Raw genomic sequence first — 16,325 nt, 5'->3', positions numbered from 1 at the left:
ATGTTTCTATTCTTCATTTGCCTGGTACTGGTACGCTACAGTACGGTACGGCTGACCATAGTACATTGAACGGGGAGCACTTGCATGACGATCATACGCGACAGCCAACTACCATACTTAAGAACAGCAGAGATAGCAAACAAATCAAGTGCACGACTACTCAACAGAGCGATTTTCATACCTTGTTTCACGCATTAATCGATAAGATCTTTTATTCAAACTGATACAATCTCGAAGAAATGCGAAATCCTTTCGTGTGTATCCAACTTCTCGCAGCGGCTATCGAACAAACAGGCTGCGCGCTATGACGGATGCTCCCTCTAAGCAATATCAAGTCGCTTATTTCGGATACGGAAGCAATATGTGGCAGTGGCAAATGAGTCAACGATGTCCAAATTCCGTATATTTGGGGGTTGGGAGGCTCTACGGGTGGAGATGGATCATCAACGAACGAGGTTATGCCAATGTCGTGGAACTAAAAGCGGGCAAGGATAACCGTTCAGATTCCACGAGCATCCAAAAGCAAGGACGCGAAGGGAAGGATGCGAATGCTGCAGATAATTCTGTCTATGGCCTTGTCTACACCCTTACCGAATCAGACGAAGCAAACCTCGACTTGATCGAAAGTGTGCCGCAGGCATACACTAAAGAGACGCATGAAGTCGAGTTGTGGCCGTCTCCTGGAATGAGGAAACCAGTGAATATGGATTTGGCCCCTCGAAAAGTTATGATGTTAACATATGTCGACCGTAAAAGAGTGACAGAAGCTAGACCACAAGACGAGTATGTTTCTAGACTGAACACCGGACTGATCGATGCGCTCAAAGAAGGAGTTCCGAAAGAGTGGATCGATCGGGTGATCAGAATGTTCATTCCTGAGACAAAAGAGGACGATACCAATATCAGGCGACTCGAGCAGGCAAAAGAGCAAGCGCTCAATTTTGGGGAGGACTAAAATGGTTGCAATTCTGTATCAATATCTCCAGCTGCGATACGCAGCGCATCAATTCATAAGTCTAACAAGACAGCCTGTCATGTCCATGTACGGTATCCTATCCCCATCTTTGTTACAAGTTGTAATGGATACTGGATATTAGCTGTGACCTATAGCTTCCAATCGTGCCAAAGTGCCAACAATAATCCCTAGAAATTCATTCCTGAGACGGCGATTGCTGAGGTGACTCCTGAACACATAGGTGACACTTGAGATAGTGACTTCCGAAGAAATGACTCCTGTTTTACACCTACGGTGCGAATTTGAAAACGGTCCCTTAATCTGGGGGCTTATACTGAACGAATTTCCCTATTTTCAATGTCCCATTCTCCAGATTCCGCTCGGAATCCTCTACCCAGCAACTAATAAACTAATAAACTAATTGCTCACCAAATTGCGGATAGTGTAACAGCCAGGACGACCACGGCTGTCAAGGCACCACGCCGAAGCCATGTTTGGCATCAATGTTTGGATATGTTGCCAACATGTTCCTATAGAGTAGGTAGTCTCTCCTTGCAACTCTCACAGTCGTATGGGCACATAGATGCGAATATGAGCTCAATATGCTATAGAGAGGGCACTGACACTACTGATAAGAGGATAGCTATTGCTCTGCGATCTAGATCGGAACCGAAATCTGCCATATCGATGGACACCTAATGTGTTGCAATTGTGTGAAAACTTGGGCGGATACAACCGCCTATGGCCTCCGCTCGCAAGATAGGATGCCGAGGATCGGGTATGAGTGAAGGACGTCAACAGGGTCGGTGGACCGCGCATTCGGATTAAATTAAGCGCAGATAAGAGTAGAATGGTAATAGAATATTATGCATGTCGACTATAGATGGTGTAGTTAATGAGAGGAAGCAAAACTAGTCTGGGTGCCAGTGGGAAGGTATCCAATCTATCAACTAGAAATTTAGTGAGACAGCCTATTAGTGTGGACAGAGGCCTGAAACTGTTTTGCGAATGATTTCCATGATAGCTACCAAGTAGTCTACAAAATTTTAAATATAAAGATGAGGGGACATTTTCCATCCAAGGTAGACTAAAATGAAATGATTTTCCCCTTGATGTCGTCCAGTGCTATCAATATCAACGCATAGTTCTGGAAGTAATTGATGGCCTAAGCATCCCCCCAAGTCGTCGGAGATAATAAAAAGAGGTAATATAGGGGAAGGATGAACCAGTTTCAAAGTCCAGGTGATATACTGCAAGGCCATCAATATCGAGGCGCGATTGTGGTATGACCGTCCTAGCAGATTGGAGTCTATGTCACGATATCAGAGTTCTCTAAACTGCATGGAAATTGCACAACAGCCAGCTATGAACGCATAAGAAGTAGTGCGAGTGGTAGAATTCTGATAACAAGATCATCCGCTACACTGACCTCACGCATTCTAGCAACCTGCCGTGGAACAACTCTCAAGCTCATGTACAAACGGAGATTGCCTAAAATTCCGCAATGGGGAGATTTCGCTTGGAGATTCGAACTCGTGTATCGCCCCGTGGTCGCGGGATACAGAGTCCTTGTGTTGGCTTGGGCAACTGATGTCCTTGATTGTCAACTGGCGTAATGTCCCACAAAGACAGAAACCCAGCGACAAAGGCTGCTACTCCAGATTGAGCAATGTCAATCCCCGGGCACTTCCCATTTTCTATAGTCTGGTTAATTAAAAGTTGCTGAATAGAACCATATGACTCACCTGATGGTTGGAACCCCTCGTTGAATGGAGGGGGATGTGGATCATTGAGCTCTTCTTCAAACCGCTCCGCAACCCAGTGACGTTTCGGGGTAGAAGTGCTATGTCCAAGACTGGACATGAACACAGGAATTGCGACAAGCTCTCCGCTTCTCGTTGAAATCTGAGAGCTTCTGTCGCCGCCTTTAGAGGGGAAGGTGGTGGTTTTCCGTACTTGCCGAAAGAGCCACGATCTTGCATAGACGCGGAAAGATTCAAGGATAGAAGACGCGAGAAGAGGAGAGGTCGGGAAAACATCATCAACCATGAAGTTCAGTCGAGGCGGGGGATACATTGACATCAACGGAGGAGGTTGCGTGGCGATGACTACCTTCGAACTGCCAGAGCGAATGCGGTCTGCGAGACCCTCGATCGCCACAATGCGGAATAGCGTCCAGTAGATGATCCCGGAAAGCTTGCATGAAATAGACCATATCAGAAGCAGAGACTCAGACGCCGCTGCCCTAGCCGCTAGCTGCGTCGCATTTCCACTTGAATTTGGAGAAACGTTGTTGAACATGGTCCTGTGTATACTTTCCACAAGCTCAGAAACATCGCTGACGTCTCGCCATTCCGAGGACGAAGGCTCATCCTCTCCTGCACGATAGCGAGCAACGGCTAGGTGGTAGGATGTGAGCTGGTTCAACATACGATGACGAGCGATATGGGCGCTCGTGACTCTCGGGATGGGTGCCCACCGGGGAAGCCCAAGTGATAGAAGGAGGAAAGCATTGCTGAACATTTGGATGTCCTCCTGAAGGGTCGGTACGGCTTCCGGAAATGAGACACCGAATAGATGTTGAAGAACCGTGTGCATGACGAAGCTTTGAATGAGAGCACTGTTCCCGTTAGCTAGAGGAACTCCAATTCGGGGAAAGATAGGTACAAGAGATTCGTGTCGGCCGACTCCGTATTCTCCTTCCCCTCAACGAGAGGAAGGGTCTTGCTTGCCCTCTCCCATGGCATTTGATCGACCAGACTGTCGTTGAATGACATAAGATCTGGTAGTGTCTGACTCCATTCGCCAAGGGTTTTGGAGAGCAAGGTGTCTTCGCCGTGACCTTTCAGGTTCTGGATATATGCCTTTCGTAGCTCCCGAAGAATACGCTCCATGGTCTCATCAGGGAGTTTCTGCAATCCGAAGGCATTCCGTCTAACTGTTGCAGACACGCTGCTAAAGTCGAACTGAGCGTCGTGTCCATCTGTTGTTTGGGAAAGCAAGTGGTACGCGATGTCAGGCTGGTAGATTACATTGAGTTTTCTACCAAGCAAGAGTAGCGCGAAGTATCCCTTCTCGAATGTGGCAGTCCTGCTTTTCGTCAGTCGGTGCCGCGTATATAATCCGTTTTGTAGAATGACCTCGCGTAGTCAAGGAATCGTTCCGGAAACAATATCAGCTCTACCGCGTTTCCAACAAACGGCACCCAGAACGGGACTAACGGCGGCCTATTTTCATTGGACTTGAGAACACGGGAGCCGGTGATCCATCTGGTAATCAGCAAAATAGCAATGACGGAAATAGCTATAGCATATAAGGACACAGCCATGTTTAAGGGTATCGTTGAGAACAGATGGCGAGAAGACAAAAGCTCTACTATTGCAACATCAGGGAAGGCACCGTGATCAACTTAATTCCACCGTTGATGCTATGCGCGTAAGTCTGCACGTATCACGATGAGATGGCATGGGTTGCAATAGGTATTGCGGTATGGTAATAGTTAGATGTAACGGCTCAGCTGAGTGAGAGGCTTGAGGACTAGAAGATACCGCTATCAAATCTTCAAGGGTAAAATCACAGCACTTCCAAAAATACCACCCACTTACCTTATCTCTCTGAAGAGTTAGGATTAATTTTTCTTCTTTTCAATTGCTTCATCGAGATCCGTATTTTACACGAACGGCGAAAATGGCGCCGAAAGAATTGAATTTTATCACCGGCAATAAAAATAAGCTTCTGGAGGTCCAAGCCATCTTGGCCGGCGTGGTGGATTTAAAAAGCCAGGCTCTAGATTTGGTTGAGATCCAAGGGACAATAGAAGAAGTTACGCTGGATAAGTGCAAACGAGCAGCTGATACAGTACATTATCTAGTGGATATGGATGGAAGGAATCAGAACGCTGACTACTCTCGATTAGGTTCGAGGACCAGTCCTTGTGGAAGATACATGTTTGGCCTTTAATGCCTTCAACGGCCTGCCAGGACCATATATGTCCGTTTACAACCCCCCGTCTCCATTCCTTGACCACTGACAGCTCCAGAAAATGGTTCATGCTCAATCTCGGTGTACAGGACCTCCATAAGCTGCTTGCAGGCTTCGAGGATAAGTCCGCTCAAGCCATTTGTACCTTCGCATATTGCGAGGGCCCGGGCCATGATCCAATTATCTTCCAAGGCAGAACCGATGTATGTTCCCTAATTCCTTGGCTTGTGCTATGCTGACCATGAGCAGGGCAAGATCGTACCATCCCGTGGTCCCACTGTGTTCGGTATGTTTCTCACTCCAGCTGCGTGGATGAAGGTCGACTGATGTTCGTAGGATGGGATTCGTCATTTGAGTATGAGGGTCAGACGTATGCGGAGATGGAGAAGTCGGAGAAGAACAAGGTCTCCCACCGTGGGAAGGCTTTAGAGAAGCTTCAGGAGTGGTTGAAGGAGCAAGTCTGAACTTATGAGTCAGTAACGGCGGTTCCGGTAAAGATGGAACGGATCTGGCTTACCATACCTGAATGCGCCTGTACACGAGATATAGAGCTTGCACAGTACAGTACTTTCTGGTGCCACTTTCAACTTGTTGCCGGAGCAGTATCTCGTGTCCAATTCTCAACCCATGTCTTAATACGTTCCACATTGGTGTCGACATCCTCGATGGTATTGCTCTGTAGCTCCACCACGATCTCCTCGGCAAATCCTTCTCTCGCCTCGTCCAGGAGCACCTGCATAATCTCCGCGTCCATGTTCTCCTCTAGCTTCTTGGGGCTGTACTTTCGACCGCTTAAGCGATCATAGAGTACCGCGGTGTCGCAGCGAAGAACAACCACCAGATCAATCCAGCTCTCAGGAAAGATATCACAAGCGTGCCAGTCAATGATATATCCCCCGTCTTTAACCTCGTCTTCAATGGCGTCCAACAGCTTGTCCTCGTCTACGATCCAGCTCTTCAATTCGTCATCAAAGCCTTCGGCGCAGTTTCGGTCCTTGACGATTTGATTGATGGACATATGTTTGAGCCCTGTAGCTTCCGCTAGTTGTTCGCAATGGGTGGACTTCCCGACGCCCGGCGTGCCGGTGATAATAATGTTTGGACTGCTGCGAGCCATTGTATGCTTCGTTGTGCGCGGACTGGGAGCGAAAGTGCGATGATTGGACTAATACGTTACTCCGCACTCATTCTGTCAAATCCAGCCCACATCTGTATTTCATCATGGTGCACATGCCGGGTTACAGGAAGCTCATCGGTTCATCCGGTGGCTTCGGTTGAAGCGCGAGAATTTCCAGACCGGCGGTGGTCCGTGCGCTATAACTGAAGATTCTCGAAAGAATCGAAAACTTCCCCATCAGCAATTCTTCCCTTCACCTAGCAACACCTCTCTACACTTTTCCATCTTTTCATTCTTGGGGATTCAGCAGCTGGTCGGAGTTTCGGAGCATCCTTGAACACTGAACTCGTCTTTGTCAGACCAAATCTCGATCAATCCATCACGATGCAGCGGGCATTCGCGGCAAGAACGCGGGCTTCGGCTCTTTCCTCCGCTTCTCGCATGAAGCCATCAGGCTTCAGCCTGCAGCAGCAGCGGTTTGCTCACAAGGTACGCGCCTTTCAATCGAGATGGCTTGGTACATGATAACCAGCTAACCGGCATCAATAGGAGCTCAAGTTCGGCGTTGAAGGTCGAGCAGCCCTCCTGAAGGGTGTCGACACCCTCGCAAAAGCCGTTGCCACAACCCTGGGCCCCAAGGGCCGCAATGTCTTGATCGAGTCAAGCTACGGATCGCCAAAAATCACTAAAGGTAATGAATACATTGATGCCCTCGTTGGACCCGATCTAACGCAACGATTCTAGATGGTGTAACGGTCGCAAAGGCAGTGACTCTGCAAGACAAATTCGAGAACCTCGGTGCACGACTCCTCCAAGATGTCGCCTCCAAGACCAATGAAGTTGCCGGTGACGGTACTACCACTGCCACCGTGCTGGCTCGCGCGATCTTCACCGAGATGGTCAAGAACGTGGCTTCCGGCTGCAACCCCATGGACCTGAGACGGGGTGCCCAGGCCGCTGTGGACGCTGTGGTTGAATACCTCCGGAAGAACAAGCGCGATATCACGACCAGCGAAGAGATCTCCCAGGTTGCCACCATCTCGGCGAATGGAGACGTTCACATTGGCAAGCTCCTGTCGAGTGCGATGGAGAAGGTTGGCAAGGAAGGTGTCATTACGGTGAAGGAGGGCAAGACCATCGACGACGAGCTGGAGGTCACCGAGGGTATGAAGTTCGATCGCGGATTCATCTCACCCTACTTCATCACCGACACCAAGTCCCAGAAGATTGAGTTTGAGAAGCCGCTCATCCTGCTGTCCGAGAAGAAGATCTCCGCGGTTCAGGACATCATCCCCGCCCTCGAGGCTTCCCAAACTCTGAGGCGACCATTGATCATCATCGCTGAAGATATTGATGGTGAGGCTCTGGCCGTGTGCATTCTCAACAAGCTGCGCGGACAACTCCAGGTCGCTGCCGTCAAGGCTCCTGGCTTCGGTGATAACCGCAAGTCTATCTTGGGTGACATTGCCGTCCTCACCAACGGTACCGTCTTCACAGATGAGCTCGACATCAAACTGGAGAAGGCCACTCCCGATATGCTCGGATCTACTGGATCCATCACGATCACCAAGGAGGATACCGTCATTCTGAACGGTGAAGGCAGCAAGGACTCGGTTACCCAGCGATGCGAACAAATCCGTGGCGTCATGAGTGACCCAACCACCTCCGAGTACGAGAAGGAGAAGCTCCAGGAGCGCCTTGCCAAGCTTTCCGGCGGTGTCGCTGTCATCAAGGTCGGTGGCTCATCTGAGGTTGAGGTCGGCGAGAAGAAGGACCGAATCGTTGATGCTCTGAACGCAACCCGCGCCGCCGTTGAGGAGGGGATCCTCCCGGGTGGTGGCACTGGTCTGCTCAAGGCTGCCGCGAACGCCCTGAACGACATCAAGACTGTCAACTTCGACCAACAGCTGGGTGTCAACATCGTGAGGCGCGCCATCGTCAAGCCCGCCCGAACCATTGTGGACAATGCCGGTGACGAGGGCAGCGTCGTCGTTGGCAAGCTCATGGATGAGTATGCCAAGGATTTCAACAAGGGCTACGACAGCTCGAAGGGCGAGTACGTTGACATGATCTCGGCTGGTATCCTTGACCCGTTCAAGGTTGTCCGGACTGCCCTGGTGGATGCTAGCGGCGTTGCATCATTACTGGGAACTACTGAAGTCGCGATTGTGGAGGCTCCCGAGGAGAAGGGTCCCCCTGCCGGCGGTATGGGTGGAGGCATGGGCGGAATGGGCGGCATGGGTGGTGGTGGCATGTTCTAAACGCATTGATTCCCCGGCTACTTTGAACCCGTCTGTACTATCTTCGGCCTGTATAAATATTCCTCTCTCTCTCCGCTCCCGATCGGGCCTTTGCATCTCCTGGATTCTGAAGCATGTTCGGAGTTGGATGCTGGTTTGTCGGCCTTTGTAAAAACATCTACTTCCATAATCGGAGATTCCATCCGTGTACAGCGTGTTAGATAGCTATTCTACCCCTCGTTTAACGATTGGCGTCACCATGAATTGATGCTTCTCATAATGTACATAACAAAAGACTCTCCAATCTGGATAGCAACAGATAACAGGGTGAGCTTCTATCTGTCCCCGATGATGACGAATGAGATGGAAGCTTTCGAACCTCGGAGAATTGTCGGCCCGAACCCTGTTTTGGCCGCGCAACCTTGCTGACCTGCTTAGTAAGGTGCCATTTGCTGCGCCTTGGGGCTCTTTGTCAATCGTCATCCCGCTCCGTCCTCAGTAGCGATCATTGTTGCCTCGACAACACCTCCAAGAACCATCTCTCCCTCTCACTCGATCCTTTGGGTTTCTCGACTGCAAACTCAATCATCCCTTTAAAATCCATATCTCAAACCCGCCGTGAAACCTCCAAGACGAATAGTGGTACTGTTACACCCCAGTCGCCCTTTCATCACAACACGCCTAATATCCAAGCGAGAACCATCTTCCACAACCCATAGGCATCCTTCAATATGGTATTTGATCCAACCAAGCTCTCGCAATATTCCCGCTGACAAGTGAACCTATCCAGGCACAATCAGGGTCAGTAGTATCCGTTATCGCTCCTCTTCGTCTCACACCCGCGATGTTCTCTTGGAGAACCCCGCCCCCACCATGCGAGATAGTGGGTGACGCCTACTAACATTTCCTCAGAGTCTCCGTTGCACCCGAGTGCATTTCCGCCTTCAACGAGCTGAAGCTCGGCAAGGAGACGAAATACATCATCTACAAGATCTCAGACGACTGGAAAGAGATCGTGGTCGAGGAGACGTCCAAGGACAAGGACTTCAGCGTGTTCCGTGAGAAGCTGCTCAACGCCAAAAGCAAAGATAAGAAGGGCAAAGAAGGCATCGGTGGCCGGTATGCCGTCTACGATGTCGAGTATCAGACGGAAGGTGAAGGCATCCGGAATAAGATCACCTTTATCAGCTGGTGCCCGGATGACGCATCGCAATATGTGAGCCACTTCTTAATGACGTTGCCATAATGGATGATTGACTGATTCAACAGCCCCGCATGATGTACTCTTCATCTAAGGAAGCTATCAAACGCTCCCTGAATGGTATTGCCGCTGACATCCAGGCCAACGATGCCGACGACATCGAGTTCGACAACATCATTTCACGGGTGGCCAAGGGACGCTAAGCCTGTCCCTGATGCTCGATCCTGTTGTGCATTACGCTCCCAACCACGTTGTATTGTACGTGTTTCCTCCGCGGAAACTTATGAGCTGGGGTTATGACCGAAAACTTGTGGCATGATGGACAGATATTTTGATGGCGGAATTGATTATGACAGCAAGGAAGATGTTGATCAAATTTCCTATAGTGCATACCCACCAGCTGGCCGCTTCCAAAATTCAATTTTGCGTGTAGCCATAGACATAAATACTCGATTCTGAGGTAGAGTCGCGAGTCGCGATTCATCAAGGCCCATATGAGTCGTTAATGTACTGTGCAATCCCCTACGCGGATATAAACAAGTCCCGCTCAGGAAGCGGACTACCTAGCCCCTTGCTCCCATGCCTTCTTCCATATCTTGACGGCTTTCTCTGACGTTGCCTGATCCTTCACTCTCTGGGACAAGAACCCCTTCAAATCTTCCCAGAACGCCTCGTCCTTCATCACGTCGGCGCCGAACTTCCCTCCAGCCACAGCCGGCTTCTCGTCCACGTCCATCTTACTTCCACCCTCCGCGACCGTCTTCTCCGCCACCGGTTGCGCCGGAATCCCACCCAACACCATAATCCCCAGCGCAAGCGTCTTTGCATCTTTCGACAACTCCCCTACGCTCTTCACGTCGCCCACCGGCCGCTTGTCCTTCAGCACTTTGACCTTCGACACGCCCGCTTCACCGAGCCCGACATGCTTGGCGAACGCGACCTTGAGATCATGGACGCTTGCCGTCGGCTCGACGGAGATCGTTAACGGGGCGGGAGGCGTGCGGTGCGGTGTCAATGTCACGGAGATGGTGTTGGAGGTTGGCGCTGACGAGGCACCATCGCCGGCTGGGGCGGCCGCTCCTCGTTTTCGTTTTGGGTTGGGGAGTTTCGGGAGGATATACTGGGGAATGTCAGCTTAAGTCGTATATATGTGGGTGTGGAGCGCACGTACGGCTGGTTGTGCCGGGTGCTTCTTTGGATCGGCGATGTAGTCGCTGGACAGTTTGGCTGGGCGGGAGTCGAGGGTGGTGAGGAATTGTTTGCAGAAGCTTAATTCCGCCATGATGGCTTTAGGATGAAGGATATAGAGATTATGAAGGAGATGTCTTTCTACAAGCGGACCAAATGTAAGTTGGGTTTCTTGAGCTTCAAGTAGAGGGTATCGTCATGATCAACTTCCAGAGTTCCAGGTTGCAGCAAGTGGTTTGGTCCACCTTAAGGCACAGTATAGTGGAGCAGGGGTTATCCATAACCGTTAACAACGAGAACGCTTAACTACATGTAATAAAATATTTCATTTCTTCATCGATAATTTTTTCCACCTTTCTTCGCCGGTCTGTGGAGGAAAAATAGCTACTTATTTGGATATTCCTGGACGGTGACTACTGATCCGATCAAGGAGAAAGCGTCTATCAATCCATGACCTTGACCCAGTTCGCTTTCCACTTATTAGCATGCTCCATTATTCAGGAAGCCATGAGCCTGCTGCAGAGACACGATATATGTAAATTTCCTTGGCTTGAAGTGGAGAGTTGCAAGTGTACTCCGTACTGGAGTCCCAATGTCCGATAATGCTTTGGAAGACTTCACCCAATGGGCAAAAGAACATGGAATTAAGATTTGCGGTGTCAAGGCCCATGAGATTCCGTCCCATGGCATTGGAATAGTTGCAACTCGAGATTTGCGGGTGCGTCAGATATTTTATCTTTTAGGATTCTAAACTGATACGTTCTGGCATAGGAGGGCGAACGTGTCTTGTTCATTCCTCGCTCTGCGATGGTCACACCGGCTTCAAAAGGAGCGAAACAATTACGGCTCCCAGAAGCATCCAGTGGCCAGACTCGAATCGCGGCGTATCTCACTTTATCCTCTCAATGTGAGGAATTTGGATTCCGCGATTGGCAAAGGACATGGCCATCTATCGAAGCGCTCCAAGCTTCCATTCCTTTTTTTTGGCCCGTTGAGCTCCAATCGTTGCTTCCACCAAGTGCAGTCGCACTGCTCAAACATCAAAGTCTTTTAATCTCAGAGTCATGGCGTCAGGTCAAACACCTTGTACCGAAAGCATCGAAGAGCCGTTTCCTCTATTACTATTTCATCATCAACTCGCGTACCATGTATTGGCGCGATACCGATAGTGGAAACCACCGCTCGACTTCTGCGGCTAACAATCTCGCACTGTGTCCTTTCCTTGACTTTTTGAATCATTCGCCGTCGTGCCAGCCGGCAACACGCACCGACCAGGGGTATGAAATTCGAACCGAGCGACCTTATGTAGCTGGCGAAGAGATATTCGTGTCCTACGGAGCGCATGGAAACGATTTCTTGCTCGTGGAATATGGATTTCTGCCGGAACCGGGAACAAACGTGTGGGACTCCCTCAGCATTGATCACTTTATCATTCCCGCCTTAAGCACCGGGCAAAACGACACCTTGGCAAGATATGGGTTTCTAGGAGACTATACTTTATTCCTCGGGACTCCTGCCACGGAACAACCTGAGCCGTGCTTCCGGACCCTAGTCGCCCTGTTCCTCATTGAGCGCGGTGTATGTGCCGAATGGATTCGGTTCAAAGACGGAATAGAGGATAATCGAGCCTTCAAGCCCCTTCCACAGCAGGTGGCAACAGCTGTCGCCCGAGAACAGGAAGCATCCGAAATCCTCTTGAAGAGCTTATTGAAATTGACTTTGCCACAACATCTACGGCTGGCAGACCCAGTGCGTCGCCGGTTGTCTTTCTTGGTGGCAAAATACCAGAGATTACTAGAACGAGGGGTTTTGGCACCGTGGGCATGTCAAGCAGGAGATGAGAACATTTGACTAAGATACGGGGATCCTATTAACCGAAACTCATTCGTGGTGCGGAAGGATCTATTCCAGCCACTTCATCGACCACCACACCGGCCAGAGCATGGCCTCCAATGCTTCCTTAACCGCCTCGAGTACTTTCCAGACGGCGACCATGGCCCAAAACACGATGCCAAGCTCAAGAAGTAGCATCTTGTGCTCCTGAATAAACATGATCAACCTCTCAGAGAAGTTGGAGGGACGGAAACGGGATCTCAAAAGACACAAAAATAAGGAGGATATATGGCTAAATCCGGCATATACCAGGGCTGGTAGCGATATCCTGAGGTGAAATGTAGAGCCATACTCCACATTTGACACCACAGCTGCCTGTGACTCGACAGTACTTCGGCCATTCAGCCTGAGGATATTGGTCGTGAGACTCTCTCGACTCCGACGGTGGACCCTGAAGGACGCGCTCGATTCCACAGAAGAAGTGGAAGCTGTTCGCAACGAACGAAGAGCCGGTTTGATCGTGAAGTGCTTTGGCGACGGTTTTGGTGACCAAGCGTTGGCATTGCCGATATGCTCACGATATCTTGCTCGAATGGTCTTTGATCTGGTAGAGGGGAGCTCTGGGCTTGTAGCACACATCCCTACTGACTCCAAATCCGCTCCACTTCCTTCGCATCCGACCCGCATAGCTTTTCGGGCACTCGATGGGGTGCGTAGCGGGGTTGTGCCTTTTGTCATGTCGCTTTTGGTCGAGTCGTGGCTCAATTCATTGCGCTGTTCACTGCTCGAGCTCTCCTGGTGGTCGACATGATGGCCTCGGAAATGTACCTTGGACTTCAAACCACGGCTGGTGGTGTCTTCCGCATAAGGAATATGCTCTGCGCAAGGAGAGTCAGGCTTATTCTGATCGCTGAAAGTATCTCGTCCTCGCGAATGTTCTTGTAGAAAGGGCGAAGCGGGTCGTTTGTACGCCTGATGTATGCCTCCCTTCCAGGATAATTCAGGATGAGATATCGCTCGAAAATGCGCGAGGGGTCTAACTCTTCCGTTGTGAGCTTGAGCGCGATTGTTTGCGTTCGATACTCCTTGTATCTCTGGGCGATGACCTCGAACTGGAGTAGGCACAACAGAGAGTGGCTTTCTGCGCATGTCTCGGCCACGCCCACCTTCAGTCAGATGGCGTCTTGGAAATGAACCAGGACAATCCATGCGCGGAGGTCTTTTTGGGCTGGAGCTTGGTTCCACGACTCTTGGATTTCCCTCGGTCGGCGTGTGCCTTTCGCTACTGACGCGGAAGAACTGCTGAAGTTGTACAGGGGATAGTCCTGGCCTATACTCCGTTTCGGGCACTCTTTTGGACTTCGTTTCATAGTATCGAAATGCGTCGATCTGGTCTTGCTCCATTCCCGGGAAGTCGTAGGGTTGGGGTTCTTTGGCTGTTGGCATTTTCACGAGGAATCGATCTCCAGGTCTCTCTTCATGCTCCTCTTCTCCTCCCGACCATGCCTGAGGAAGATCGTCCCCCACAAATCCACGGACATCGATTGGCTGGGTTCGCCCCGATCTTTCCAGCTTTGACACAAATCCTACGAGTGTTTCGGGATGGCCAATGACTAGACTGGAGGTATTTGTTCCTCTTGGTGCCGGCAAGGTGCCATGGCTCACACTTCTGCTCTCAAGCTTTGTCGTGGCCCCTGCACTTGCCGGCGCTTCGATGAACCATCCTTTGCCGTCCCATTTCCATTTATGTGGCGCTGTGGGCTTGCAGTTCAAGAGACCCTTAGGTCGGGATATCCCAAGCTTCGCAAGACGGGAGCTAGGCGATGGTGGAGACGGAGAAAACAAACTTCCGAGGGGTTGAGTGCTGTTGGAAGTCAAGTGAAGATTTGAGTAGATGGAAAGTGCTTCTCCAGTGTTGCGAGGGGACGGTAGTCGACTACCGGAAGATTTGTTTGGCTGAACAGGTGTTCGTCCGATGGACAGCATTGCCAAATTCGAAAGAATTGTGTCTATGGCTGATTCAAGCCGACTTCCAGGATATCTTGACAGTTTGAAATAAATGATAAGCAAATTCAAAAACACAAATGCATGGAGACATCACCCTCTCTAATAGTGCTATGGAATCGAGTTGCGGAGTGGTTGGTATGCGTCTGGAATGTGTCCTCCGGACAACCACTCCCACTGGCAATGTGCCCAGATCCTGCTCGCTTCGACAAATTCGAATAATTGGCATCGCTCAATATCGCGAAATAATCCGCGGATATATTGGTGGCGGGTAATGATCAATTCCTAGAATTCAGCCTCGACCTCCGCCGCTTCTAACCACTGTCCGGCCAGGCCTTTCTTCCACACTCTGATAACTCCATCATCGCCAGCAGTGATGAGCGCATCTCCGAAAAAGCTCCATAGGCATCTCCATGCTGCTCCCTTGTGTGCTAGCTCGCCTGCTAAAATTGCCCGTTGCTTGATGCGGCCGATGGCCCGATCTTCTTCCAGACTTATGTCTCGCGGGCTATCTCCGATCCGCCTATCAATAGGTGCTCGCGTGACCATGTGCGGTTCCTTCAATCCAGATGTTATTCCTGATCTTCGAGTTCGAGGTGATACCCCAGAGTCATTCTCTGTGCGCGGCATGCCCAGTCCCATCTTTTCGCCCGGTTGGTGGAATTCACCACCCATTTCTCTTGCACCCATGCGCTCGCCATTCCGATCCATATCCGAATGTACCTCCCAGATGCGTACGAAGCCGTCTTTGCTTGCGCCAGCAATAAGATCATGACCTCTACATGCCATGCCCGCCCATGCCACTTCTCTGATGATATCCCTCGCACCGGACAACTCAGCGGAAATATAGAATTTTCTCTCTCGGTCTGTTCTGTAGACCAAGATCTTATCCATGGCTGCTACGGCCATGCCGATACTTTTTCTATCCAGCCCGACTTGAACCGCCGCCCAGCAAGGCGACCCCTCCTTGTGGAAGCTGACATCAAATCCCGAGTCGGTAGATCCGCCGGAATTGGGTTGCCACGCGGCGTATATCTCTCGCCATTCATTGCAATCCTCCGTGGTGGCTTCCAGGACCTGGAGGTATCCATCTCGAGTGATGAGAGCAACGCATGTCTCGGAAAGATCCCATCGAAAATCTAATCCGACTAAAGGCGACGCCGCCGGGGATCGTAGAGAATAGATACGAGGGAATCGATGACCCGATTGAGGTAATGCAAGTACATCTTCACAGAACAGGTGAAACGTTCCGTCGGTTGAGATGGTCCCCAGTATAGCAGTCAGATGAGGGTTTGACCAACGAACCTTCACACAATTAGCATATGTGCAGTATCAATACTGGTTTTAATTCACAAGGGGAATTTGAAAGCGTTGCAGAGATTGCAATTGATCTACCATCCGTACCTTGAGAACTTCGCCATCATGTGCTCTCCAGCTATCAAGCAAGCCCATGTTGCCATCATCCTTCTTTTCCCATACTTTGACCGTGTGGTCAGAACTTGCAGTGGCGACACGTGTGCCATAATAGTTCCAATCTATCGACAGGACCAAATCTTTATGCTCATACTTCCAGTCCTGGAACTCCAAAGGGTTGAACTCTGCGCTGCTGCGAGGCATCGTGATATAGTGAAATGGATTGAGGAACCTTGATGATGGGCTCAGAACTCATCCGACCAAGTATAAATCGTTCCAGAGGTCTCCTATAGCTTTCTACTTTCATTCTTGACCTGGGATTGGGTATAGGTGTTCGTAGTGACGGGCATCCTCCGCTCAGAAATGTGCCACTTTGAGGCTCTTCAGGTCATG

The 16,325-nt window shown here is 50.3% G+C and overlaps 9 protein-coding genes across 9 annotated transcripts; 5 read left to right on the top strand and 4 right to left on the bottom strand.

Moving 5' to 3' along the window:
- Positions 1-340: 340 nt before the first annotated feature.
- Positions 341-895, top strand: P152DRAFT_379166 (uncharacterized protein; the record flags this gene model as incomplete). Its single annotated transcript, XM_033675691.1, has 1 exon — positions 341-895. A coding segment is annotated over one exon (555 nt), but the record flags the coding sequence as incomplete, so codon positions are not given.
- A 1,064-nt stretch (positions 896-1,959) lies between these two features.
- Positions 1,960-4,460, bottom strand: P152DRAFT_481273 (uncharacterized protein). The gene is made up of 4 exons (XM_033681808.1): positions 4,096-4,460; positions 3,623-4,045; positions 2,701-3,575; positions 1,960-2,652 (listed from the first exon to the last, which is right to left on the bottom strand). The coding sequence occupies exons 1-4, from the start codon at positions 4,281-4,283 to the stop codon at positions 2,447-2,449; spliced, it is 1,692 nt and encodes a 563-aa protein (XP_033534763.1). The 5' UTR covers positions 4,284-4,460; the 3' UTR covers positions 1,960-2,446.
- Positions 4,461-4,642: 182 nt separating this feature from the next.
- Positions 4,643-5,400, top strand: P152DRAFT_395019 (Ham1-like protein; the record flags this gene model as incomplete). Its single annotated transcript, XM_033676281.1, has 5 exons — positions 4,643-4,813; positions 4,872-4,945; positions 4,995-5,139; positions 5,186-5,222; positions 5,273-5,400. 5 exons carry the CDS (start codon positions 4,643-4,645, stop codon positions 5,398-5,400), a joined length of 555 nt encoding a protein of 184 aa, XP_033534762.1.
- P152DRAFT_457491 (P-loop containing nucleoside triphosphate hydrolase protein) lies at positions 5,278-6,185 on the bottom strand. The gene has a single exon (XM_033679237.1). The coding sequence runs from the start codon at positions 6,051-6,053 to the stop codon at positions 5,520-5,522; it is 534 nt and encodes a 177-aa protein (XP_033534761.1). The 5' UTR covers positions 6,054-6,185; the 3' UTR covers positions 5,278-5,519.
- A 125-nt stretch (positions 6,186-6,310) lies between these two features.
- Positions 6,311-8,676, top strand: P152DRAFT_506821 (chaperonin GroL). The gene is made up of 3 exons (XM_033682500.1): positions 6,311-6,542; positions 6,603-6,744; positions 6,798-8,676. Exons 1-3 carry the CDS (start codon positions 6,438-6,440, stop codon positions 8,312-8,314), a joined length of 1,764 nt encoding a protein of 587 aa, XP_033534760.1. The 5' UTR covers positions 6,311-6,437; the 3' UTR covers positions 8,315-8,676.
- Positions 8,677-8,871: 195 nt separating this feature from the next.
- On the top strand, positions 8,872-9,875 carry P152DRAFT_306046 (actin depolymerizing protein). Its single transcript, XM_033675126.1, has 5 exons — positions 8,872-8,932; positions 8,991-9,027; positions 9,084-9,094; positions 9,206-9,509; positions 9,563-9,875. Exons 2-5 carry the CDS (start codon positions 9,025-9,027, stop codon positions 9,695-9,697), a joined length of 453 nt encoding a protein of 150 aa, XP_033534759.1. The 5' UTR covers positions 8,872-8,932; positions 8,991-9,024; the 3' UTR covers positions 9,698-9,875.
- A 178-nt stretch (positions 9,876-10,053) lies between these two features.
- On the bottom strand, positions 10,054-10,903 carry P152DRAFT_433920 (uncharacterized protein; the record flags this gene model as incomplete). The annotated part of the gene is made up of 3 exons (XM_033677477.1): positions 10,666-10,903; positions 10,242-10,614; positions 10,054-10,196 (listed from the first exon to the last, which is right to left on the bottom strand). The coding sequence occupies exons 1-3, from the start codon at positions 10,774-10,776 to the stop codon at positions 10,054-10,056; spliced, it is 627 nt and encodes a 208-aa protein (XP_033534758.1). The 5' UTR covers positions 10,777-10,903.
- A 389-nt stretch (positions 10,904-11,292) lies between these two features.
- On the top strand, positions 11,293-12,251 carry P152DRAFT_382811 (SET domain-containing protein; the record flags this gene model as incomplete). The annotated part of the gene is made up of 2 exons (XM_033675768.1): positions 11,293-11,400; positions 11,454-12,251. Coding segments are annotated over 2 exons (906 nt in total), but the record flags the coding sequence as incomplete, so codon positions are not given.
- Positions 12,252-14,652: 2,401 nt separating this feature from the next.
- Positions 14,653-16,225, bottom strand: P152DRAFT_306009 (WD40 repeat-like protein). Its single transcript, XM_033675124.1, has 2 exons — positions 15,924-16,225; positions 14,653-15,824 (listed from the first exon to the last, which is right to left on the bottom strand). The coding sequence occupies exons 1-2, from the start codon at positions 16,134-16,136 to the stop codon at positions 14,805-14,807; spliced, it is 1,233 nt and encodes a 410-aa protein (XP_033534756.1). The 5' UTR covers positions 16,137-16,225; the 3' UTR covers positions 14,653-14,804.
- Positions 16,226-16,325: the final 100 nt, after the last annotated feature.

Source organism: Eremomyces bilateralis, assembly GCF_010015585.1.
Source record: "Eremomyces bilateralis CBS 781.70 unplaced genomic scaffold P152scaffold_7, whole genome shotgun sequence".
Lineage (NCBI taxonomy): Eukaryota > Fungi > Ascomycota > Dothideomycetes > Eremomycetales > Eremomycetaceae > Eremomyces > Eremomyces bilateralis.
Note: the sequence above shows the minus strand (reverse complement) of the source record. Positions and strands in the feature narration are given on the sequence as shown.